This window comes from Eurytemora carolleeae, unplaced genomic scaffold (assembly GCF_000591075.1).
Source record: "Eurytemora carolleeae unplaced genomic scaffold, Eaff_2.0 scaffold215, whole genome shotgun sequence".
In the NCBI taxonomy this organism is placed as follows: domain Eukaryota; kingdom Metazoa; phylum Arthropoda; class Copepoda; order Calanoida; family Temoridae; genus Eurytemora; species Eurytemora carolleeae.
In genome coordinates, this window is record NW_019396240.1 from 133,113 (window position 1) to 159,141 (window position 26,029).

General features: G+C 32.2%; 1 protein-coding gene across 1 annotated transcript in view; it reads right to left on the reverse strand.

Moving 5' to 3' along the window:
• Positions 1–21: 21 nt before the first annotated feature.
• LOC111699103 (solute carrier family 12 member 2) overlaps positions 22–26,029 on the reverse strand; it is a gene marked incomplete in the record, with an annotated part of 39,783 nt that continues 13,775 nt past the window's right edge. The window contains 19 exon segments of the mRNA XM_023469674.1: positions 22–577; positions 1,714–1,822; positions 2,519–2,646; positions 3,243–3,320; positions 5,270–5,358; positions 6,480–6,590; positions 6,967–7,076; positions 8,977–9,044; positions 9,643–9,734; positions 10,541–10,626; positions 11,495–11,591; positions 15,496–15,600; positions 16,776–16,882; positions 18,036–18,171; positions 20,624–20,745; positions 21,034–21,177; positions 21,713–21,887; positions 22,732–22,916; positions 24,364–24,451. Of these exon segments, the coding sequence (XP_023325442.1) occupies positions 442–577; positions 1,714–1,822; positions 2,519–2,646; positions 3,243–3,320; positions 5,270–5,358; positions 6,480–6,590; positions 6,967–7,076; positions 8,977–9,044; positions 9,643–9,734; positions 10,541–10,626; positions 11,495–11,591; positions 15,496–15,600; positions 16,776–16,882; positions 18,036–18,171; positions 20,624–20,745; positions 21,034–21,177; positions 21,713–21,887; positions 22,732–22,916; positions 24,364–24,451 (2,166 nt within the window).

Consider the following 26,029-nt stretch of genomic DNA (forward strand, 5'->3'; position numbering starts at 1 on the left):
AATGCGATCCCAACAATTATATTGTTTTTGTCATTGTTTATTGTCGTACCAAAATACCAAAATACCAAATGTTAACAAATTAAGTTTTAAATAGTCATCAATTTACAAATATAGAATATAGATTACAAAAATAAACTTTACACAACTTGAAGCGCAAAAAACCGGGATAGAAATCACATAATTTTTTTAATTTACATTTTTATTTTAGTTTTGAAACATCTTCAAGAAATTGAATACTTAAGCTGATTCTAAAGAATGAAGTCTCCTCAGATTATTAGAAAATTAGAAATCCGAAAAATAAATATCAGCAGGAATGTTTAACACTTTAAAAAACCAAACGATATGTACTTAATATTTAACAAGAGTCGATGCACAAACATTGTGCAGCTTGCACGGTGTACACTGTACATTGTAATACGTGTACATAACGTGCAGAGTAAACTAAGAATAGAATGTTAGAACGGAAGTCTGGTTGCCGCGTATAAGTAGAGTTGGAGGAAGATCCCGCGTCATTATCTCAAGCCAGGCCATGTACAGCTCAGGGCAGACAGATCCCTTACGCGGCATTGGCAGTGTCCTGTACATAAACCATAATGAATTAAAGTTTACATAAAACTTATCTATTTTACACTGATCTATTTATAACTTGTTAAAATCATCTTAAAAAACGACCATTATAATTGGAGCCAACGACGAAACTGGGTGGATCCACATTTGAACTATACTTCCGTTTGAACTATTGATCATTTAAACTAATAATCATTTAAACTATTGATCGTTTGAATTATTGTTCATTCTAACTTCTTATAATAACGTTATTTCCTGTAGTTCATTCAACACATTTTTTCCTCATTTGAACTATTAAATAAGCATTTTAAATTTTTTGTATTTCATGAAAAAATACGTTAAACAATCATTACAAAATAGTAAATGATCAAAAAAAATATTTCACAGTGGACATAAAATGTTCAAATGAACAAAATGAACGTTCAAAGGAATATGAACTACCCTACACGTGGATTTAACGGTTCTGTCAATATTCCAGAAAGCTGTGACTTTCGGTCACAATCTGACCCATTAAACATAATTTTTTAGCCTTTTTTCTTGAGTACTTTTTTGTTGGCATATGCATTTTTGATAAAAATGTATAAAATAAACAAACCCGTAAAGTAAATGATTATTGAATTAAAGACCAAAACACGTTTGATTTCAAATGAATCAGGAATTTTTAGGTTTTTCCTATACGTAAAAATACGTATTTAATATCTGTAAAAAATACGTATAGGAATAACGTAAAAATGCGCATGTAAAAATCAGGATTTTTTAGGGGTTTCCTATACGTAGATTTAGGTTTGAAAAAATCCTAACATTTCTTAATTTTTAAAATTTTTAGGTTTTACCTTTACGTAAAAATACGTATTTTTCAAGTTCTAAAACCAAAAGAAGTGAACTATAGTTTTGCATAGGCATTGTTCTGAGGCATATTCAGGGGGGGGGAATGGGGGCTATAGTTCAAACAAGCAAAAAAAGCTTTCCAATGATACATAATCCAGTTCAAGTAAACAAAAATAAAGTTCATATGAGCAAGAAAAATTGTACTTTTTTATGCCCATTTGAACTATTTCTTTTTGTTTATTTAAATAATATTTTGCTCAATTTAACTGTTTTAAAATTAATGAAATAAAATTTTTTTTAAAATGATTAAATTCTTACATAACTATCTGTTGAGACTCCTTACTGTGCTCCCTGAGGAGTTCAGCTAGACGCAGATGACGGTTTGTTTTCTCCTTGTTCATCAGTAAATCATCCTCGGATATACAATCTACAAAATAATGGTAATTTGTATCTTTATCAACTCTTTTTTTACCATCATCAAGTGTTACCGTATATTTAACAATGAGTTAAATCTAAGACTGTTCGCGGAAAAAAAAACATCTTTTTCATCCTTTTGAATATGATAGTAACTAGAATGGACAGATTAAGTTAAACCCATTTTTTCCTTAGAGAGTGTCCTATAGCTCAATAATGTCTCAATGATGCATTAATAATGATTTTATTAAGCTAAGATATTTATAAGCTGAAAATTTGATAATAAAAAGGAATTAGGTCTTTTCACAAACTTTGATTTTCTAATCCTTATATTTTTGCAATATTTGATATTTCAAACTATAAATTGAAAAAAGGTTTACATCACCAGGATGCAATAATTTGGATGAAACTCGTTCATAATAACCCTGAGGCAGATACCCAGAGGAGTTTCGCGCAGTTGACGTAGAGACAGAGATGAGCCTGTTCTACGCCGACTGCGCGAAACTCCTCTGGGCTTCTGTCTCAGGAATAATGTGAACGAATTTCATGCAAACCTTGAAAAGACGACATCTAGTGTCCTATCTGACGTTTTAATTAATTTATGGAAATAGGGATTGGAAAATTTGAGTTTGGGGCAAAAACTCGGTTTTCTGTAGGTAAAAAAATATATCAAAATCTAGCTTTTGTTTTCTAACCAATAAACCCTAACCTTCAGGTAGTTTATCCAGAATCTGCTTTAGTTCCTCCTTGGTAGCGTCCTGGGCACGTTTTGTGACGTCAGGGATAACGATGACGTCAGAGAAATCAATTCTGAACTTAGCCAACAGGGTGCACATACTAGAAAAGAATAAACATAAAGAAATAAAGTAAAACTTTTATTGAAATTTCAAAAACCGAAGAAGAAAATTTAATAAAAATAAAAACGTAGAGAATTGTTAATTTATAAAAAGTGGTCCCCAAAATAATGTGGAAAAATAAACATGCTCTATGAGAAAAAAGCATATTTATTATTTTTAAAGATCAACATTTTTTTGACAGAAGTAAGCATAAAAAGGGTAAACTTCATATGAAGAAATGCCGTCTTCTTATTAAGATTTCACGGTAAAAAACCACATACTCCCTCATAAAAATAAACTTGCTCTCTGGTTAAATAAACGTACTTTCTGGTAAAACTAAAACTATAACTTCCACTTAAAATAAACGTACTTCTTGGTTGAAAGTAGACTTACTTCCTGGTAAAAGTGAACTTAGTTACTCATAAAAAAAATTGCTTCCTGGTTAAAAATAGACTTACTTCCTAGTAAAAATAATCCTTCTTTCAAATAAAAATGAACTTACTTCCTGGCTTAAAATAAATCTACTTTTAAACAAAAATAAACTTACTTTCTGGCTTAAAATAAACCTAAACCTACTTTCAAACAAAAAAAACTTACTTTCTGGTATCTCTGTCAAGGTCGTCTTTCTTGTTTCCCAGAGTAAACACTCTCAAGGAGCAGTCCGTGTACATCTTCCTAAATAGTTTATATTCCTTAACCCTATTCCCGCTGGGGGGGGGGGTCAATTTGGCCCCACCCCTTGTAGTTTTTTTTACATAACTCAAAAAGTATTGGTCTGAGGCTGTTGAAATTTTCTGACTTTTCTTACATACCCAAAGCCCTCCCTTTAGGCCTAAAACCGGGCTTTAATACTAACTGCCTGAGTCCTCAGGCACACTGCCTGAATGACTGCTTTTGCCTGTAGCAAACTAAATCTTTGTTTTGACCCACTTTCACTTGTCAGATTTTGATAAAATTCAGCTTTTTGGAAAGCCTATGACATAAGGAAACGGATTGCACAAGTTTTGCGAGAAAAAAAATTGCAAATTTTTTGCAAACAACCTGTCAAAGGAAATTTGCACATTTTTAGTTTTTCTTGATTAAAAATCAGGTTATTTAAAATTTTGCAAAAATTTTTGCATATTTGAAATGGCATGGTCAAGGGCTTTTCAAAAATGTATAATTTGTCATTTTTTGGACAAATTTTTTTTTGCAAACATTTTTACTATAAAACTGGATTTTGCGATAAAAAATTCAATTTTCGCAAATTTGCAAATTTTTTTGCAGATTCTAAAAGTAGAGCACAAGAGCTTTCTAATGATGTATCATTTGTCATATTTGGACATAAAACATGGGATTTAGAGGGGGGGGTCAAATTGCCCCCCCCCCCCCAGCGTATCCTGGTTTTCAAGTACCCCAGCGGGGATAGGGTTAATAACTTAATAATAACTTAATAATAACTTAATAATAATCCTTTTTATGTATATATATCAAGCCTTTAAAAAGCATGACTACACAAAAACATGGAAACAAAGTTAAGCTGTCAATTTAAAAAGCTTCTCTTTAATTACTTGTAAACTTGTAATTCGAAAAAGGTTTGATAACAAATAAAAAGTCGTCTTCGCTCGATTGATAAAATCGCCTACCACCGTAGTGGACCAGTGTCCCTTGGTTGAGTTTAAAATGTATATCTTTTACCCAAACAGAAGGCTAAAATAAAATCAAAATTTCCTTTTAAAAAAATTCTTCTGAACTGTCTAATTTATTTAATTTATTCAGCTGTACTGTCACATTTGAAGAGTTTAAAATGCTAAATGAAGAATTAATAATCAATAAAATTAACTAAGATATTAATGACAATTTATCTAGAATACCAAATATTTATAAAATATCAGATCTAATATTTGTTCAGATAATGGGAGAAGTTTCAGGTTTTGGGAGGAATGTAAACAAACTTTGTTTTCATTCCTCCTGAGATATCTGCAGTACACTATTAACTAGTAAAAAAGCAGGAGATTTCCTGTTATATCTTCTTTAGCTCAATCTGTTTAGGTTTTGTTTTATCGTGTATTGTACCCATTAAACCTTTGCTTAAAGGGGCTGTAAACGTAATTTCAAGTGGGCCTCCATCTAAAGTTTTTAATTCCCGATTTACAACAGTACCCTTGAAAGCTTTGTCTGATTAATTATGAATCAAATATCAATGTTCTTGTTTCTCTAAATTGTTTATTGTCATTGCGGTTTCTCTGCAAAAGTGACTTGCGCATTTCTTGTTTATAAGAAGCAATGGAGAAACTCACAGAAATAAACACTTTTCCAGTAAGAAAAAAGACGGTATCTTCCACATTTTTTATTAGATTATGGTTTCTTTTTAAAATCTTATAAGCGATATTTTTCAATTGCGGTTCCCTATAACAGTGACTGGCAGATTTGTACATTGAGAGAAAGAAGGAAAATGACAGAATATAACACTTTTCCAGATAGAAAAAAAGTTTAAATTATGCTTATTATTGCTCAGATAGAACAACGTTTAAATTCTGCTTAGTATTGCTCAGATAAGGGTCAAAATGACACCATTGTGAATCAGATATACCTCTCTATGGAGGGTCACTAGAAAATACGTGAACAGTCCTGTTCAAACTAACCTTGTACTGAGAATATACGGAATAAGAAGAGTTAAACCTCCATCATCATACAACCACCAGACATCAATAAATCCTTTCTTTTTCTCCCCCTAAAACAATATTGTCAATTATTAATTATGATTATTTCAGATCAGAAGTAAATAATCCTCAAAATGAAGATGTTTAATATTCCACCTTTTCCGTGCTAACGTCATGAAAACCATATTTTAAAGGTTGATTCCAGTTACAGTTGTTTAAAACTTGTTTGGCCTTAATCCGCAATTGTTAATTATTTCTGATATCATCATCAGTTTCCTACCGAAAATTGAAACTCTATATTTTAAAAGCCGGAAACTTTTAAATTGATGGAGTTAACCTATCCAAAGTGTTTTATATTTGTGAATATTGGTTGGTTGATCGGATCTAAACAGATATCTCATTGGCCCAATCAATTAACCAGTGATAGATGGGTTTAAGGAAGGGTTGGAGTCTAAGGGTTGGAGTCTTTTAAATTGATGGAGTTAACCTATCCAAAGTGTTTTATATTTGTGAATATTCATTGGTTGATCGGATCTAAACAGATATCTCATTGGCCCAATCAGTGATAGATGGGTTTAAGGAAGGGTTGGAGTCTAATCAGTGATAAGGACGACTTGATCTTAACAGGGATGATTTTTTACTCACTGATTCTAATTAAAAGTTACCAGCTCTAAATATATATTAATTCCAATTATTATTATTTATCCATGGATACCATAGATAAATAAATAAACATAGATAGCTTATGTACGCAAAATCACCAAGAGTTGTACAGTCCGCGAACTCATACTTCTAGGGGGCAAAGTGTACTTCAATGATAAGCGGGGTGGTTTGGTGTTTTAATGGATTTCATAATAGTGTAAAATAATTCCGGGAATGGAACTATTTGAGCAATAATATTTCACTGAGCAATATATCATATTGACGAGAACTGAATAAGGACATGAGAAGGACTAAACTAACTCAAATTTCTCTCTACAGAACTCATGTACACCACAAGTACTCAATGACATAAGAACAGCCAATGTTCACAACCGACCTAGTTAATCTATATAATAGGAATATCTTTAAAACATCTCTGTACATTTATATCTTCCAAGATGAAAAATGTCGTCTTATGCGCAATCTATCTTTATCTATGATGGATACACTTATGAATGATGGGTTGTCTGCTAATAATAATAATATTAACCTGGAATTGTTGAATACTATCAATAATGGTTTTGTCGAGAGGTGTTCCATCATGGGTTTCATAAGTTACTCTTGAAATAGTTCTAGTTCTCTGCCTAACTGCTTGTACAACCTGAACAGTACAAAAACATTATATTAGTTATTATGTACATTGTATAAGATAGTTTAACTTTAATCCCCTTTTAAGAACCAGCAATCAAAAAATGAATGTTTTCAACTCGAAATAAAATTTCAGTTAATAGTTTTTTGATCGAATTTTTTAGAAAAAATAATTAAAATTATTGATAAATGATAAATTAAGGATAAGAACGGATATGTAACTGTTAAGCTAAAAAAATGTATAGTTCTAAAATGTCTATATTTACAAAGTATTTGTAAGTTACTAAGATACAATAAAAAACCAAGGCGCTGTGATCAGTCTTAAAAATTGGTGAAACTTTTCTTGCTATCTGAATCTCTGTGGGGGCTAAGTGTAGAAGATCATGTACCTCAGTCTTAGATTGAAGTTCTCCGATTTCATCTTTGTCTTCTCCATCTCCTTCCTCTTCATCCTCCTTCTTCTCCTTCTCCTTCTCCTCGTCTCCGCTTCCTCGACGCTCTACAACAGAAGTTAAAAATTTAATTCAGTGCTTAGGATCCATTTAATTTTGATGCGGATCCGCCATGGAAAATAAAAAATTCTTCCCCCCCCCCCCCCAATTTTTATACTAAAACTAGAGATGAAGTACTTAAAAAATCTCTTTATTTCAGTTTGGGTTTATATTTTGCTCCTTGGACCCGGATCCAAATTGAACTGATTTTAATGACCAAGACAAATCAAATGTAAACAAAGCTTTAAATAAACAATAATTCTATTTGACAATAAATACACATCTAATTTCTCAAATTTTCTGATCTTAATTTATTTTATTTGTTTTTATTTTTTACTTGGAAAATGCAATTCAATGATTTTAACAAAAGAAATCTTAACATTAATGAAAGAGAATATAAAATTTCTTTAGTTACTAAAAGATTAAAACCACATCACAAACAAAAGATAATTAACACTAAATGCAACATTTTGGAAAAGCTTTTGTTGAAATTTCAGCGAATTTTTCAAAAAATTTAGTATTTTTAGATCAGGGTAAAATTCCTAGTTGTAAAGCGATAATACATTAAATTTGTTAAAAATTTAATATATATATATAAACTATTATAAGAATAGGTGACTTTTAAATTAACAATTTCCAAAACAATTTTGTAGTTTTCATTGAAAATCAAATAATGTTCTTGAATTCGAATCAACACATGCAAACGACAATTTAGTTGAGTTAACCTAAAATATTCATGACACAAAATGCTTAAAATGGAGCATGTACAACAAATTTCCAATTTTTAGTTTAATTTTAGATGTCATGCTTTTTCGAGAGTTTAGGTGAACTCTAATTAACTTCACTGTATTTCCACCAGCCAAACCCGAACATCCTCTTCAATATTTCTGATTCAAAAATGCAGTTTAACTTTCTCTATAGGGAAGTTAAGTGCAGGTTTATATATAGTTAATGACTTACTGCATGAAGTAAAGAAGTTAAACTGCATTTTTAGATCAGAAAAACTTATGAGAAGGATTGACTTTGGCCGGTGGAAATACATAGTATATGAACATAAATATACGATAATACTACAACAAAATTGATGCATGTTAAAGGGAGTGTTCGCGAAAAATGAAAGGGGGTATAAGCGCGTTTGATCGCTACTAATCTCACTTCTTTCTGTTTGCATGTAAGGAAAAAATACCCCCTACCCCCTTTCATTTATCGCGAACACTCCCTTTAATTTCAAACATGACATTTATTGTTGTATTGCCGAATATAGAATATATAATACCCAGGAGGAGTGTTGTCCATGAGTTTAGAATTCCTAATAAACTAAGTTATATTTATTTCAGTATTATACACAATAGCAACCCAGAGTTCCTTTACCATTTACTTCTTACTTTACTACTTGGATTGGGTAAATAAATGTTTCTGGGGGTCTGAATATATGGTTTCAAGAGCTTTCCAAAAATATGATTTTTAGATCTGTAGCTTAAATATCAAAAAAATTATGGGCCATTTAGATTTCTTTTTACACTTTTTACATTAATTAAAAAATTTTTTTGCTAAAAAATTCTAAAATTATTAAATGTGTTATAAGCAAAATAATTTCAAAGTCACAGTGTCAAAATTAGTGCTAGGGCAAAAAATTATGAATGAGGGGGGGGGGGCTATTTTAAGTGGATTAGAGTAGATATTTTTTTTCATCTTACTTTCAATAATTCTGGAAATCAAGTACAAGAGCATAGTTTTATCCACTTACCACAGTAAATATAAGGTTTTATTTTTAATAGAAAAAAGGAATAAGTTGTCTTAAGTAAATATTTTTGTTTTTAAAAAAGATTCAAAATAAGAATCAAAAATTCTAAATATTAAAATAAAATAAAAAATATATAAATACAGACTTGTTTTGAACTAGTTTACCTTCGCTATGATCTCCTACAGTTTCCTCTGCAAGGATATGCTCAGAGAAATCAAGTCCGTTCTTCACTCTGCAAAATTCAAATATTTAGAGTTTTAAAAACACTTTTCAACTTATTTTTAACAAAAGCAACAGAATTAATTTTACTGGAAAGTGATTTTAGTTAACCTGTAGTTGTGCTCTGTGATGTGATAAAAATCGTTCAAAATATACAATATACAGATAAAAATCGTAAATTATGCATACATAATATAATCTGTATGATAAAGCTCTGCACTTTTTTTTTTGGAAATTCCACGGGTAATTTCAGCTAAAATCATTGTTTAACACCAAGTGCGGGTAAACATAGGGCGTCACTTTTACCATAATTAATAATATAAACCTGGGCAACGCCGGGCACTCCAGCTACAGTGAAACCCTTAATAATGAATACATCTATATTACATAAATTTCAGTATTTGCGAAAATAAATAAATATCCATGAATATGCGGGAACAGTTTTAAAGAGCTCCATATAATCATTTAATAAAAAAACTTAATATCTGCAACATTCCATTATCAGAAAGTGAAGAATACGACATTTGATGAATTCTTTCGATGTATTCGTTATTAAGGGCTTCACTGAAGTATATTTTATAAAATTAAAATATTTTATAAATTAAGTTTACCTAAGGATTCCAATGGACAGAGCATGGTCGTAAGCTGAGTGCAGAACATTGAAGTATTGGTGTAGTCCCTCCAGATTAGTCATCCAGTCAGACTACAGACGGGTTCATTAGCTCATGGTTTTCCCAACAATATGACAGGGTAAGGGATCTAAAATTTCAGACGGATTCAAAAATGTCCGGCATTTTTATGCTGAAACGTGGTGTGGAATAAAGAGGTTGTGGATTTGGATCATGCCACACCTGCCCCGAATGACGAATCATTATGCAAAAAAAATATGAATGTTATCTTACATGAGTAACCGTGTATTTATCTTTAAAAGCGTTAATTATCTTTTTTCCATCTCATAATCTGAGTTCTTTTCCCTTATGTCCATTTGACAGCCCAAATTTTTATTTTGAATAATCTTTTTGTTTGTTTATCTTCTTGTGATTTTTACATTATTTATTTTTTTATCGATTTTGATAATTATTATATCGTTAGAACTGACGAGTGTCAACCCAGACCGAAATATATTTTTAATAAATGTGGAACTAACATCTACTTTTTTACTCTACAGAGGTTTGGTCCATCACCATCACTGAATTTTAAATTAACCATAAAAAAGGGCTCTAGCATGTAGTTTCTAATTATACAAAGAGTTTTATAATTAACAATTTGTCGTTTGATGCTTACGTTTGGCGTATAACTATATCTTTTCCGAGTCTTATTTAAGGATTAAAAAGGGCAGAAAACCCACGATCCCGGTTTTTTTTTCCGGGTCACCCTTAACATAAAAAGGCTGCATTAAATGAACGACACCCAAAAACTTTGCTCTATGAAATTTTTTTGTCATGTTGAATTTTCTCAATAAACTTTTCTTTTAATTTGTACGTTAAGTATTATTTGAGTTTATGATTCCTTGAAACCAATAAGAACAAGATTAGGAGCTAGTTTGCCCAGCCCAGCTAGGGTTAAACAGGCTTTTGCACCCTCCTCCCAACTTCCTGAAACAAATTTGTATTTGTAAATCAGAAGAAAAAGTAAAGTAGAAAATTAGAGTTTTAGACAAAATAATCAGTTAGTTTCTTTTTTAGATTTTTTGTTACGTTTTGAACTAAGGGAGAAGGCGTGGGAAAAGAGCAATCCAGAAATATACAACAAAACCGGTAAAGAAAGAGAAGAAAAAAACCCGAAAGGCAAGTAAAACAAAGTATCCTCCCCCACATTCTGAAAAATGTCTTTACATTTAATTTAAATTTTAAGTGGAAATTATTTAAATCAAAAAGGATCCGAGTCCTTTCCACAATTTTTAATTTTCAATATTTAACAACTTGCTGATGTAATTAGGTTGCAATGATAAAAGGATTAGAAAATTTAGGGTGTGTTGGGAATAATCAGTTCTTTTCCTATTAGGAAAATAAAGTTGATTAGAAGGCAAATTTCCTACAGTGAAAACCAGAAAACTCAGGAAAAGAAAGACGACTTTTAGACTTGAAAGTTATAACTTTTATAGCAATTGTGATGTGTAAACAGACCCATTTTACTTAATAAGTGATTTAATAAGTTACAAGTAAAACTTTTGCTTTTTAACAACATCAAATACACAAAAGGATTGCTAAATAATCTATCTTAATATTGTTTTTCTAATTTTCAAAGGAACACTATCCACAAAGTCAAACCCTTGTATCTTTGCAACCTGACTTATAGACTTTAAATACTTCAAGATATGAATTCTGAAAGATAGTTTTGAAATATACAAAATTTACAATATCTGAGTCCAAAACTAGAGTTTGTGGCAAATGTTCAGTTTATTTATTCTCATTTAGTCACATTTTATTTAAGAAAATGATTGATTGATTGATAGGTATTTACCTGACTCAGTTACAGTGTAGAATCCTTTAATCTTGTGATCATTAAGCCAGGCCTGAGTAGATTCTCTCATTAAAGCCAAGTGCTTGGATCCAGGTTCCTAAATAATTTATATTTTTATAAAAAAATATCTAGGATATGCAATTTAAGGATCAAGGAAATTTTTATATTTTTTTTCCTCCATAAATACGAGCTAAGATAGGATGGAACTGATTCTTCAGTCTTTTTCTCGGAATTATTTATTCATTTTCACAAAATATAGTTGTCCAGATATATATTTAAGATTAAAAGTTTATACTTTTTGAGAGAAAGATTTTAAACGAAAGATTCTTTTTCAAGTCCACCCTCATAAGCTTAAAAAATAATAGTCAAAGTGAAAATGGAGTGAGGAGCTGACTCAAGCAAGGAAAATAATCCAGAAAAATATTTTTTATTAAAAATCCAACTGTTAATTAAACAAGATGAGAAATTGAAGAGCAAATATGAACTCGAAAATTACAAATTCGAATAGTTCAATGTGTTTCGTTCAATATTGTTTAATCCCAAATAAAGTAAAATTTTATTGATGCTGTAAGTAGAAAAATTGGGTTAAACAATGGTTCCATATGCGGTGCGAACAAATTGCGGGTATTTGCTATCCCTCTCCCCCTCGTCAGAGTGGCGGTGCGGACAAATTCCGGGTATTTTCCATCCCTACCTCTCTCCCTCGTCAGAATGCCGGCCGCCGGGGGATTTCCAACCACATTTAACAGCTTGATAGCATACATACTCTACATAACTTCGTCAAGTTATTACAAACCGTAGGAAATTGTATTAGCTTAATAAACAATATTTAAGAATTCTTAAATGTTGCAGAATTAGCCCTGGCGTGAGTAAAAACTGTTGGTTCTGAATTGACTTCAAGTATCCAGTTCTAACTGGATTTAAATACCAGGAAGCGTTAAAATCCCTCAAAATAGCCCTCATATTCTCCTCAACTTTAACCTTCTCTTCGTCACTAACCTTCTCTACAACTCTAACCTTCTCTTCAACTCTAACCATCTCTGCAACTCTAACCTTCTCTACAACTCTAACCTTCTCTGCAACTCTAACCTTCTCTTTGCTTCGATCCTTCAATCCTTCTTGTCAGCTCTAACCTACTCTAAAACTCTATCCTTCTTAACCTTCTCTAAAAATTTAATCTTCTCTGAAATCCAAATCCTTCTTATTGTTTTAATAAATTATATGCTATGGATTATTGAAGAATGCATTTGTCCATCAAATCCTCTTCGAAGAATCCAATTTATGTTCGTATAAATTAAAGGATTTGGTGGAAAACCTTGTAAAATGGGTAAATCGTGACCAGTTCTTTAGTTCGTATACAAAGCCTTGAACACCCACTTCCCTTGGCTCTAAAACTCTCAATTAACTGTGTTTGATATTTAGTTCACATTTCATAAAGGCCAGTTTTAGTAGTAAAATTATATATGAACAATTACCAAAAGAATCAGTTAAGTCAATTATTACTTTGTCAACTGACCCAAATATGTACGCTGAACAGTAAGGACCACTTTTTGAATTTTTAGTAAATTTAACTTTTAAAAACAAATTTAGTTTACATAATATACATTTTTAACAGACATATATGCATAAACACTAGAAATTATTTTTAGAAAAATTGCTATGAAAACTGACCGGGCAAATTTTTCTTATGTCTGAATTTCAACATTGTTCAGGTTTAAAGTTGCAATTTCAAATAGTTTTTTTTGCGACAGGATTTCCAACCGGAGACCCCAATCTTTTCATCGGACACTCCTGGATTTGAATCGGAAATCCAAGATTTTTATTGGCGATTCCAAGTCTTGACAGGCTCTAGGACAGGCTCGGGGGCCGTGCGCCACGGCTAGAACAGGCTCTCTCTCTGTCTTATAATTCATTGCGGGATGCGCATGTTAACTTCCCTGGGCGTCTGCCTTTTTTTTTACTCTCACCCTATTCTACAGAATAAAAGATTCAACAGTTGGTTTGGACACCCCCCCCCCTCATACCAATTGTATTGTATTTCTAAAACATACTCCCAGGGAGAAGGGGGGAGAGAAGCTTATATATCTAAGCAATTAACTCAATAAAAAGCCGTAGATTTTAAGTAGATAAAACGAAATCAGTGCAAAGTACCAAGAATACAATCGAGGGCTTATACAGGATTTAAGCTAGGGTTACTCATAAATGCGAAAAATGCCAAAATATATCTGGGAATGAAGATATATTTTTTTATGTTCTTCAATAAGAAATTTTAGAAGAGGGGAAGGGACTCTTGTCCCAATATCCAATCAAGATGGGGGCATAACACGATTTTATATTTTTTTGCGGAATCTTTTTTCTCTCTCTCCACTAAACAGAGAATTTTGCAGTTCTCGTTGAGCCAATATAGCTGCATATATTTAAACCTAGCATCTGCTATCTATATAACAAAGAATAAACCATATACAGAGAAGGGAGGGAGAGAATTCTATTCAATTTCAACTGATATTATCCAAAGCAAAAACTAAGGTCGTATTCAACCCTGCCAATAGACAACTGGGCGTTGCTTGATTTGTTATGACTCATGCGTCGCCAAAATCTTTAAGAATGACATCAAAAGAACGCCCTTTAAATAGGAGACTTGACAAGTAACCCTCTTTAAAAAGAAAAACTTGATAATATATTAAAGTTATTAACATTTCGGCTATACGAAAAAAAGTATTGTGAAAAGACCAGCAAAAGCTCTGGTTTATACCAAAAAAAATATCATCTGAAGCACTCTAAAAATATATATACTTTTTGTCCTTCTTTTTCATGAATCAAAGACGACGTTTGACCTGTCTCATAATAGTTAACATCAATGTTTTATGTTAAACTCGGTAATATTAAGACATTGAACGCCCGGAATTTTGTCGTTAAATGTTTTACAATAGGAGAATTTGTACCGTGGCCTGGGTCGAAAAGTAGGTTGGGTTGATGATAAATTATAATGACATGGTCTTGACGTTTTTATCTTCGGCTAAATACAAAATATGTTCTATACTAGAAATTTAAGTCACGTCGCGTTAGCACTGCACGGTTTATAGACAACAGGACAATACAGTACACGGAACACGAGTTACAGGATAGAGAGAACAGATATAAACAGGATAGAGAAAACAGGAGTAAAAGGATAAAGAGAATATGAGTAACAGAGAAGAGGAAACAGAAGTAACAGCGTAGATGAAACAAGGAGTAACAGAATAGCGGAAGCAGGATTAACGGAATAGAGGAAACAAGGAGTAATGGTATAAAGGAAACAGGATATAGGAAACAGGAGTAACATATTAGAGGGAAACAGAGTAACAGGATAAAGGAAACAGGAGTAACAGGGTAGGGGGAACAGAAGTAACAGAAAAGAGGTAACAGGAGTAAGTAACAGGAGTACCAGGAAAAGGGGAGCTATAAGTTCCAAAGGAATGTTTATGTTTATTGTTGATGTTCTATTATCTAAAGCCGGCATAGAAAAAAGGAAATTTTCACGGTTGAGCTGCAATATTTATTTGCCTTGTAAGCTTTTTTTCTTCAGTTGTGGCCAGTCCGTTTAGTACATTGGTTTAAATTGCTCTTTCCCATCATGTATGCATGCATATCGTGCAAACTTACTTTTTATAGGTTGGGGCACCACCCGTGCACGACTTACATGCTGCAAGTGTCAAGTTTGAGCGTAGTACTGAGATGTTTAAGTAATGCATTGTAAATTTCAATCATACTTTATTAAGAACTAGCTTGGGAACCCAGCGCTGCCAAGGCTACTAAAAGTTACTCACGCCGTTTACCCGCAGTTGCACGATTTTACTAGAAAACCAAATTTTCGCTATTAAAGTCGACCCACTCAACCTAGAATCTTAAACCAAGCAAAGAACATTCCCGTGGGCAAATAAAATGTTGTTAAACTTTCAAATTTGGCTTCGGTCATTGTCGACACACGTTAAAACTTTTCCCACAACTGGTTTAACACTCACCGTGATCACGTGAGCGCAGATGAGCAGAGATAGCTTTTTAGTGATTAGGTTTGCGAAGTCAACTAGAGGGGGTCGGTGAGCTGGGTTTCCGGTTAGAACAAGAACCTACAACAAAAACTAATTTACCAAAGGTAAAAATAAAACGAAAGGTCGAAATTAATGAACAAGAGAGGAATTACTGGCGTCCTAGTCTGTAACTAATTGTACAATCTCAAACAAGAGTTGAGTTGAGTTGAGTTTAAAAGAGCCGAGCTGAATGGTGGATATTGCAAACAATGCTTTATCTCCTCTTTTTCAAAATCTCCAGTTCAAACAATGCTTGTTCTCTCTTGTTATTAATCTCCAGATTAATTAACCGATCGGGATTAAAGATAACTCATTCTAAAGTTTTTAGCTCCGATTAATTTATTTTTCGCGAATTCTTCCTTTAGAGGTAGAACTAAATATCAGAATTCAAGAGAATCTTGAACTTGTCAAAATTGACATTTCATTCAAAAGTTTAGAACTTCAAAAATTCTTCGATTATCATTGTATTTAGAACTACAATAAAAGGAAGAAATAAAAAAACCAAATCCAAAATAGAATAAATATAATAAATTGAATTTGAATACAACTTTTTCATATATATTCTCATATAACTCATCGCAATCACACATTAGATAAGGTTTCATACAGAGTGTCCCAAAAAACATGGGAATTCAGTGACCAATTCGATATCGTCTTTGTTACATATTAGCAATGTAATACCTAATTTCAAAAGCCATAATATTATTATGTCTGCTAGAGTTTATTTTATGAAAAGGGTAAACGACTGTAAAGATGTGTTGGTAATGTCTCCGCAAGATGAACAGTGAAGACGGACAAATTTACACTGTTTGTAATACTGCTATTTTCTTGTTTTACTAAGTACAACCGTATGCAGTCAAAACATAAACAAACAAATTGTGAACATAGCAGACGAAACTCTTACAGATTACAGCTTTCTCAGTAGGTATCACTATACTAAATCAAAGAATTATTTAAAAAGACGATATCGAATTCGTCACTGAAATCCCATGTTTATTGGGACACCCTGTATCTACATTCAAATTATCTGTACTCTACGTAAAATGCTCACAATCTTAAATTTAGGTTTTATTCGATGAAGTGATGAATATAAATGAGTTTATGGGGAAAAAACTTGTCTTTTGATTTCGATTTTCTATTTTTCAAAAATCATCCCCTGGTGGAATTATTGAAAAAATCCGGCAAATTAAAAGTAGGGAAAATTATTTGTTTACCTTTGGACGATAGTTTTTAACATGATCCTGGGTTTCTGTCAGACTCTGAACCCCCTTGAGAGCACTCACGAACACTTGAGCTTGTGCTGAACTTCCCCAGTTCGCCTCTGAACAATTGAACAAAGATTGAATGAAATTATGTATATAAATATAAAAAAGTATTACAAGTCTAAATCGGAAAATCTATATATAAGGGGTAAAAAATGGGTTCTAAAGTTAAGACTAAAAAGACCTCTAGTTTACCGTGTGGTTCCGGAAAATCTATATATAAGGGGTAAAAAATGGGTTCTAAAGTTAAGACTAAAAAGACCTCTAGTTTACCGTGTGGTTCCGGAAAGTGGAGAATTAAAGAGAACAGTTTCTAGATTTTAATTGACACTCTATTTAAAGAGTTATTACAAAAATCAAAAAAACTCTTTTAAGCCCATAAGGTAAAATAACCATCTAATTAATGGAAGTGTAAGCGTAATTTCAAGGGTAAATGCAAAGATGCCAATGCCCGATTCACAACGGTACCCTTGAAACTTAAGTATGAAAAATAATGTGGAAGATGTTGTCGTTTTTCGAAATGTTCATATTTCTGATAATTCCAGTTTGATTTCCTGCAGTTGAAATACGCAAGTCACTTTTGTACAGAAAACATAATTATAGAAAACAGTGTAAAACTAGTAAACATTTATATCTAATTCATACTTGATCAATTTTTATTGCCATTTTGTGAATCAGGCATTTGCATAGAGGGTCACTTGAAATTACGCTTAATGCCCCTTGAAATTACGCAGACAATCCCTTAGTAAATGCACTTTTTAATCTTTATATGTGCAATCAAACTATTCCTTGACATTAATAAAAACTGGAGAACATCGGAAAGTCTTGGTAAACTTGCATTTAACTGTCTGTCTTTGTTCAGCTTCAAGTGAAATCTTTTGAAGTAATCTTCTCAGAAAATGTTTTTACTCAGAAAAACTAATAAAGCTGAAAACTTCCCAATTAAAAATCTTCTTGACGATTTAACTAAATAGAAAGTTAAGTAAACCGGCTTATTTATCTGGTAAAAAATACTCAAATTCTACCTTTTTATATAATAATTGATACTGTTTATTTTTATTTTTTTTAACCGAACGAACGAATAAAAACAGATATTATTTACACCAAGTTTTTCCATAATATTTTAAAAATACGTTTTCGATGAAAATTATTATATGTGCACTACGCTAGACTTGATGGATACTACTTAAGTTTAAGTAGTGAAATTAATACCTGGTTTCCTGTAGTAGATGAAGAAGTAGAGAACGATAACGATGACGTATGTGAGGAGCGCAGTGACCCAGTCCATCATGAACATGACGCAAACACAGAGGAGGGTTCCCAGCAGGGACACCCAGGGACTGTAGTACTAGAATACAAAAAGGTTAGTAGGGGATGGACGATTTCAGCTGTCAGGTGAGTTTTTGAAATATTACATCCCTGGAAGGAAACCTTAAAATATTATTTAATTTATCTTTTTAAATTTAAATTATACTAGGCTTCTATCTAAATTGTGAACATGATCTTTTTGTTTACATTTAAAAACAAAGAAGAAAATTTTGCGGATTTAAAAAAAAATTCGCGAATTTTCAAGAATTTAATTTTTTTCTACAAATTTAAAAACCTTTGAAACATATTTTTTAAAAAATTTTATCATTCATAAACCTTCCCTGTGGTCACGTATAACTATAGAAGTGTAGAAGTATAGAACTATAGAACTATAGAACTATAGAACTATAGAACTATAGCCGTTTTGACGTTTATTGGATACAAACAAACAAACAGACAAGCCAAATTTATATATAGGTTGAAAACTTTTAATTGATGTTTTTCTGTGGGCTTAATTGGGTCAGAAGAAGGTACACAATAAGAATTTTTTTTTGAAAATCATACTTTAAAAATTTAAATTTATAAGGATGGGTGATATTTTCAGATTCTGGGACTGAGATCGAAGAAAAGCGCAGTTAGGAAATTCTGATTTAGACATCACAAAAAAACATAATTGTTTTTGTTGTTGTCCAATGTCCAAAACAAAATAATCTTTTATGAATTATAATTGACAGACGACAAAAAGAGTCTTTAATCTTTGAATTTTTGATTCAAAAAAGGTAATATACTTATGAGCTTTTCAAAATATGGTTTAATTTGTCGAGTCTTCAAATAATAAAAAAATCTGAATAAAATTCTTTACATAACTTAATTAATTTACAACTAAAACTAAAAATATTTTGGTTTTGATGGGAAACCCTATATCGTTAAAATACTTAAGTTAGAATACTGCAGGATGAAACGGATCGATTCTATTTGTTTACTCTCAGCAAATGTGCTGTGTAGGCGATAATTTCCAGTAATTTTAATATTTATTCTATTTCTCATAGATTAATTTTTTAAATTAAAGTATAGTTCTTGAATTTCTTGAAAAACAAAACCTGTTCACAATTTGCGAACTTTTATTATGTTTATTTATATTACAAATTATAAAACATCATAAGTTGTACCTGACAGGTTACAAAGATATAAGTATTTGGCGAGTAAAATTCGGATTTTCTAAAATGTTTAATTTAATTAGTTTCTTAGTAAGCTGAATTCAGATTTTCCAAAATGCTCATTCTAATTAGTTTCTTAGTAAGCTAAATTCAGATTTTCCAAAATGTTCAATTTAATTAGTTTCTTAGTAAGCTGAATTCTGATCTTCAAAATGTTCAATTAAATAGTTTCTTAGTAAGCTAAATTCAGATTTTCCAAAATGTTCAATTTAATTAGTTTCTTTGTAAGCTAAATTTAGATTTTCTAAAATGTTCAATTTAATTTTTTCTTAGTAAGCTGAATTCAGATTTTCCAAAATGTTCAATTTAATTAGTTTCTTAGTAAGCTAAATTCAGATTTTCCAAAATGTTCAATTTAATTAGTTTCTTTGTAAGCTAAATTCAGATTTTCCAAAATGTTCAATATAATTAGTTTCTTAGTAAGCTAAATTCAGATTTTTCAAAATGTTCAATTTAATTAGTTTCTTTGTAAGCCAAATTCAGATTTTCCAAATTGTTCAATATAATTAGTTTCTTAGTAAGCTAAATTCAGATTTTCCAAAATGTTCAATTTAATTAGTTTCTTAGTAAGCTGAATTCTGATCTTCCAAAATGTTCAATTTAATTAGTTTCTTAGTAAGCTAAATTCAGATTTTCTAAAATGTTCAATTTAATTAGTTTCTTTGTAAGCTAAATTCAGATTTTCTAAAATTCAAGGGGCAGATCCCAATGTTTCACATTTTTCATTGAAAAGAATCCAAAGTCCGAATTTAATGAATTTGAGCCGCGTCAAAAATCCGTCAAAACCAGTTTAAACTGAGCGCCGGCTTTAATCTTAATTTTAAGCCACGGATCAAATTCTTTGAATTCGGCCTTAGACTGAAACATTTCAACTATAATTTCTAGTCCTGGCTAGTACACCGAGAATGAAATTTTTAATTCTGAGAAATTGAAAGAGTCTAAATGTAAAATCATTCATACAAAATTCTAAGCATGACTGGTTTTGTGCACTCTTAATCCGAATATTTTTGCCAAAAAATTCTAAAATAATACATGAATATTGAGTACGGATAAGCCTAGAAAGTTCACTCAACATAAAAACAGTCTTAAATTTAGTTAAAAATCACTCAATATTTTTTTTTTTATTAAATTCCCTTATTGATGAAAATTAATATGTTTCCTATTATTATGACAACGCATGGATAGTTAAGATATTAATACTTTTAATATATACTTCTCATTGTCTGGATCCTGATCAGGATTAACTATAGAAAAAGCGTATCCGGGCTTGCATACCTTAAATGCTGGTCTCCAGCCTGGGGATTTAGTAATACTAGCGTGGAACACGGAGAAGTTGATTAGAGCGTATGCAGCTACGAAGAAGTTGGAGAGAAGGGACGACACCATGTTTAATTCTCCTGAATTGAAAAAAAAATCATTTTAAAATCAGTTATCTTTTAAGAGAAGATGGTTGAAAAATTATTTCAAAACATATATTAGACGTTTTTATGATAATGAAAAATTATACTCTATCCTCATTTACATTACAAACTCTGTTCAATCAAATGATCAAATGATAAAAAAACAGATTGTCAGTAATATAAAGTTTAAAGTTGTGGCAAGTAATCAGTCCTGTTGTCAGTGGCATAGTGATCAAAAACAGTTAATACTACATTTATATGTAAATACTTGTAATAAATAGTTACCGATGAGTACACAACCAAGAGAGATTAAAAAGACGAGAATGTATCCACGAATAGGATCATTGTTTGCTCCGAATCCCGGGGCAAAGAATTCTATCTTGGGATACAGTTTATCCTTAGCCAGGGCCTGAAGTACTCTAGGGGCCCCTGAACAGTGAACAATAATAAATGTAAATCATAGGAACGGGGAGGTAGGAAGCTGGAGGGGGGATTGGAGGGATTGAACCACACGCCAAAAGTAAATTGGTTTACGACTGCAATATATGTCAAAGAGGTGATATAATAGAACTCGCTTAATTCATCCGCAACGCTTTCACAATTCTTGATCGTAAAAACCCTACCGGTCTGTATCTTATATTCAATACTTAAATTTTTCCTCTCTTCTAGGGAATGTGGAGGACACTTTTATGAGTTACATCGTTAAAAGAAGTCATTATTCGATTCGATATAAAGTAAGAATAAATTATCAAAAATGGGAAGTTTCCCTTTAATTTCGTTGTACAAATCCGAAGATTTTTTTCTTTCCAAAGCCAATGCTGCATATTATCCATAATTGGGAAAACTAATATTAGCTAAACTACATTTCTGAATTCTGTGTCGTTTTTAAACTATTTAAAACGTTGACAGACACCAGAACATTTTCCAGATTGAAAATACAAAATCTGAAATTTAATATATTTACCGACAAGACTGGCAATTGCACTCGATAGGGTTGCAGCAAAACATCCTCCATAGATAAGGTATCCAGTAAAGGATATAACAGCCATGGTCTGCTGATCATTTAAGGTTCCAAACCTACACTCCGTCCCATTACGGAGCAGGGTTGCGTCGGCAGAGCAATCATCCCACCTGGGAACCTTGAAACAAAAAATTTCAAATATCATTTAACTAATTAATTTCCTACTCGGGGATTCATACCCCCCCCCCCCCCCCTCATGTTTTATTATATGCAGACTAGCCAGGAGCGGATACAGGATTTAAGTGAGGGGGGGGGGTCAAGATTTTTTAGGGACAAAAAATGAATAATTAGGAACAAAAAATCGTGCCGCAGACGAAATTTATTTTGGACTTAAAAGACTCAAAAATAGTCAAAATTAATGACTAAAGACTAAAAAACTAGATTTTTAAATTTTAGGAACAAAATTAAAGGATTAGGACAGGGATTTAGGAACAATAAACAGATTGTTCTAATAAAAACTGGCTGGGGGAGCCAGTTTGTGTCACCCGTTTGGCCAGCTCTAAATTAAATATAATATTTTTTATAAGAGGGAAGAGCTTTATTGTTTACTATATAGACAGACTCGATAGACAGAGGTCTCCGATTTATCGAATAGTTAGTTGACGATGGTCTAATCTTCTAGTGAGGTTCAATATGCAGTTTAAAAAAATTGGTTTAACTCCATTTATTCTTGAGCTCAACTACTTTTCTTATTTATTAATTCCGTTTAAATATAGAGAAAATTTTGAACACGATAACCTTACTAGATCTTTTTCTTGCGAACTTAGCCAGTGACAAAGAATTGACTGAATATATTAGAACTATTATTAGTTCTATTTCATAAGTTTAAAAAGAGTATTAGAAAAAAAACCATGAGGTTTACCCAAAAAGGATGATACTTTCATGATGACCTGAAACTCTTTGAATATAATGAAATAAGACGATGTATAAATTATGACCCCCTTGTTAAAAAATGAACTTACCAACATTTTCTCTTCTAGTGGAATAGAATCATTAGTCCAGATACTATACTCCTCTGCTACTCCACTACCGTAGGGGGAGTAGGTAAATGCTACCACCACGCCATACAGGATATACGTCAGATAGGTTGTACCAATAGCCAGCAGGGTGCCCTTAGGTATAGCTGTTGCAGGATCCTTCAAATCTCCTAATAATTAGCAATCAACATTATATATACATTTATTATTTATTAACAATTAACATATATCACCTTCAAATAATAACCTAGGTTGATCTTATGATCTTATATCCAAACATAAAGGAATTGATTCTTTGCCACAAACTTAAATTGTCTATCCATAGATCCCTATTTCAAATTTAGATTATTTGATCTTACTCAGATCATAGTTTGAAATATTTAAGGTTTACAACATTTGGTTGCAACGATATTGGGATTAGCGAATCAGAGTTTGTGGCAAAGAATCAATTCCTATAAACTCTACATATTTACATAAATATTTTATTTCTCAGTTGTAAAACTTCTAAATATAATTTTACGATTAGAGTTGTATTACTTCCTTATATATATTATACAGGGGCATAGTCAGGAATTGTCCAGACGAGGGAGCTTAAATTTTGTTATTCCAAGAGGGGGGGGGGGGGGGCCCAAAAACCGTTGGGCCTAAAAACTCCCTTCAATCCATATATTTTACTCGTCCAGGGGGGCTGAGCCCCCGTAACCCCCCCTGATTCTTTCTTTTAATCTTATTAATATTTCTCTACAAGAAGTCTTCTCAATGTTTATTCATAGCGTTGATATTTCCAAGATTATATTCTGAATGCTGAGCTGAGAACTTTAGAATGGGATACCTTTAATCCCGACTGCTTAATCCGGATATCCAATGTGGTAATCCACTCTTTTTGGGATATAGTAGAGAAAAATCAAAACCGGTTTTTTTAAAATTAGGAAGTCCCTCCCACTAATGTATATTAATTTTAAATGGCACGCAAAATTTCAAATTTCCCGGCTTCAGATACGCGACTCTGATTGGTTGAATTTTATACACTTTTCAGGATACAAGAACAAGATTAGGTTAGTCTCGAGATTAAGATAAAGAGAGGATCAAGCATTGATCTTGGTATCCACCATTCTAAAGTTCCCAGCTCTGGTGTATCTTTCGACCTACGCATATCCGCTATACTCAACTTGTGACCTACTAGCACTAGGTTTTAGATGGACGCGTCCGGCCCACTAGCCTGTTCTAGCCACGGCGCTCGGCCCCCTAGCATGTCCTAGCTTCAGCACTCGACTCAGAAGTTATCTTATCCTAACTTGATCTTCAAACAATACCAAATGAACAGCTGTAGTAGATCCGAGAGTTAGTAGCATTAGTTAATTAGTTCAGTAGCATTACCATTCTGAATATCTTGACACATAGAAAACTAAGATCTGACCTATCTTGAAACCAAGAAAACTAAGATCTGACCTATCTTGAAAGTTGAAACATAGAAAACTAAGATCTGACCTATCTTAAAACATAGAAAACAGAGATCTGACCTATCTTGAAACATAGAAAACTAAGGGTCTGACCAATCTTGAAACATAGAAAACTAAGATCTGACCTATCTTGAGACATAGAAAACTAAGAACTGACCTGATAGATTAGCTCCAGCAACTATCCCTGTAACAGCAGGGAAAAAAACTGCAAAGACGGAGAAGAAGCTCTGTTCTTCATAATGCGGCTGAAAATAGTATTTTTGACAATTTATTCGGAAAATGCATTGTAAAATGTACAGGGTGGTCTAGTAAACATTAACTGCATTAAAATCTTTGATGCTGCAGTAAATGAATGAAAAAGTCTATCCTTTAAAATGCGGAAATATTACAAAACTAAACCATTTCGAGTTCATCTATTCTGACACATACAGTAACTGATTGCTCGTCACAAACTCTAATTTCCTCAGGGGCGGATAAAGGGGTGAGTCTTGGAGTAGTTTCTAATTCTGTGGAAAATTGCTCCACTCTGAAGCATTGGTGGGAGTCAAGGAAAATGAAGAAAAATTGCTGAATAAATTCCTATAACCGCACCGCCCCTAAAATACCTGTTGCTTACCAACCTAATAGTGTAAGCCTTTGATATGTCACAATGTGACTGATCTAAAATTATTGAAAGTTTTTTATCAAAGATCTACAACATCAGGTTACAAAGATATAAGAATTTCAAATATTAGGTATGAAGCGAGAATTCAGATCCTATATCTTCTATCTTTTAACAATTAGAACTAAGATAATAAGAGTGGTGTAAATATTTATGATGTTTAATGGTTGCAATGTGTTACTTGACTAGAAGATTTACTGATGAATGCTTCGTAAATAAAGGACGATTTGGAAAAGCGTCTTTGTTGGGTTTACACTATCGAGACAAACGATTGTTTTTGACAATCATTTTTGACAGGACCAACTGACAGGAGAGGAATCCAACACGGGGATAATAACTCTGCATTCGTCCTTGCTCCAGGCTATAGGAAGGAGAGCAAAGATTGAGTTTCATGATGCAGGTTCGTCAAAATTATAGACCATAGGCGGGGATTGATGAAAACCAGACAATTTAGTGGGAGAGAAATCTGGAGTAGAGATAATAGTCGGAATTAAGCCATCCCCTAAATACAGGGTAGTAATTTCAGACTTAAGATGAAACACATATCTTTATATAGAACAAAACATTTACAAAGTTTTATCTCAAAACTTTGCACAACTCTGTTGTTTTTACATTATATACTCACGCACACACAGCTTTTGTGACTTAAATCTATCTATCATCACACTGACATCTCTAAATATGCCCAATTTAATCTCAAAATAATGAACTAAATATTTTTGCAAAATTCAAGTTTAGAGTGCAGACTTGGACTTTATATTTGCAAACTTTCACCAAAACCCGGAAATTTTGCAAATGCACTATTTAAAGGGACTTAAGATCAATTTACATTATCCATTTTTAATAGAGAAAAATTATGATATCTCATTCACCCCTTTTAGACAAAAGATGAATCGTTTATGCCACTATAGATGGAGGGTCACTTAAACATTACGCGTAATGTTATCTAATTTGTAACCGAGGAAACTTGAGAAAACCAAGAAACCCAAGGAATCCACGGAAATCAAGGAAACCAAGGCAACCAAGGAAACCTAGGAAACCAATGAAAACAAGGAAACCAGGGAAACCAAGGATTCCAAGGAAACCAAGAAAACAAGGAAACCAAGAAAACAAGGAAACCAAAGAAACCAGGGAAACCAAGAAAACCAAGAATTCCAAGGAA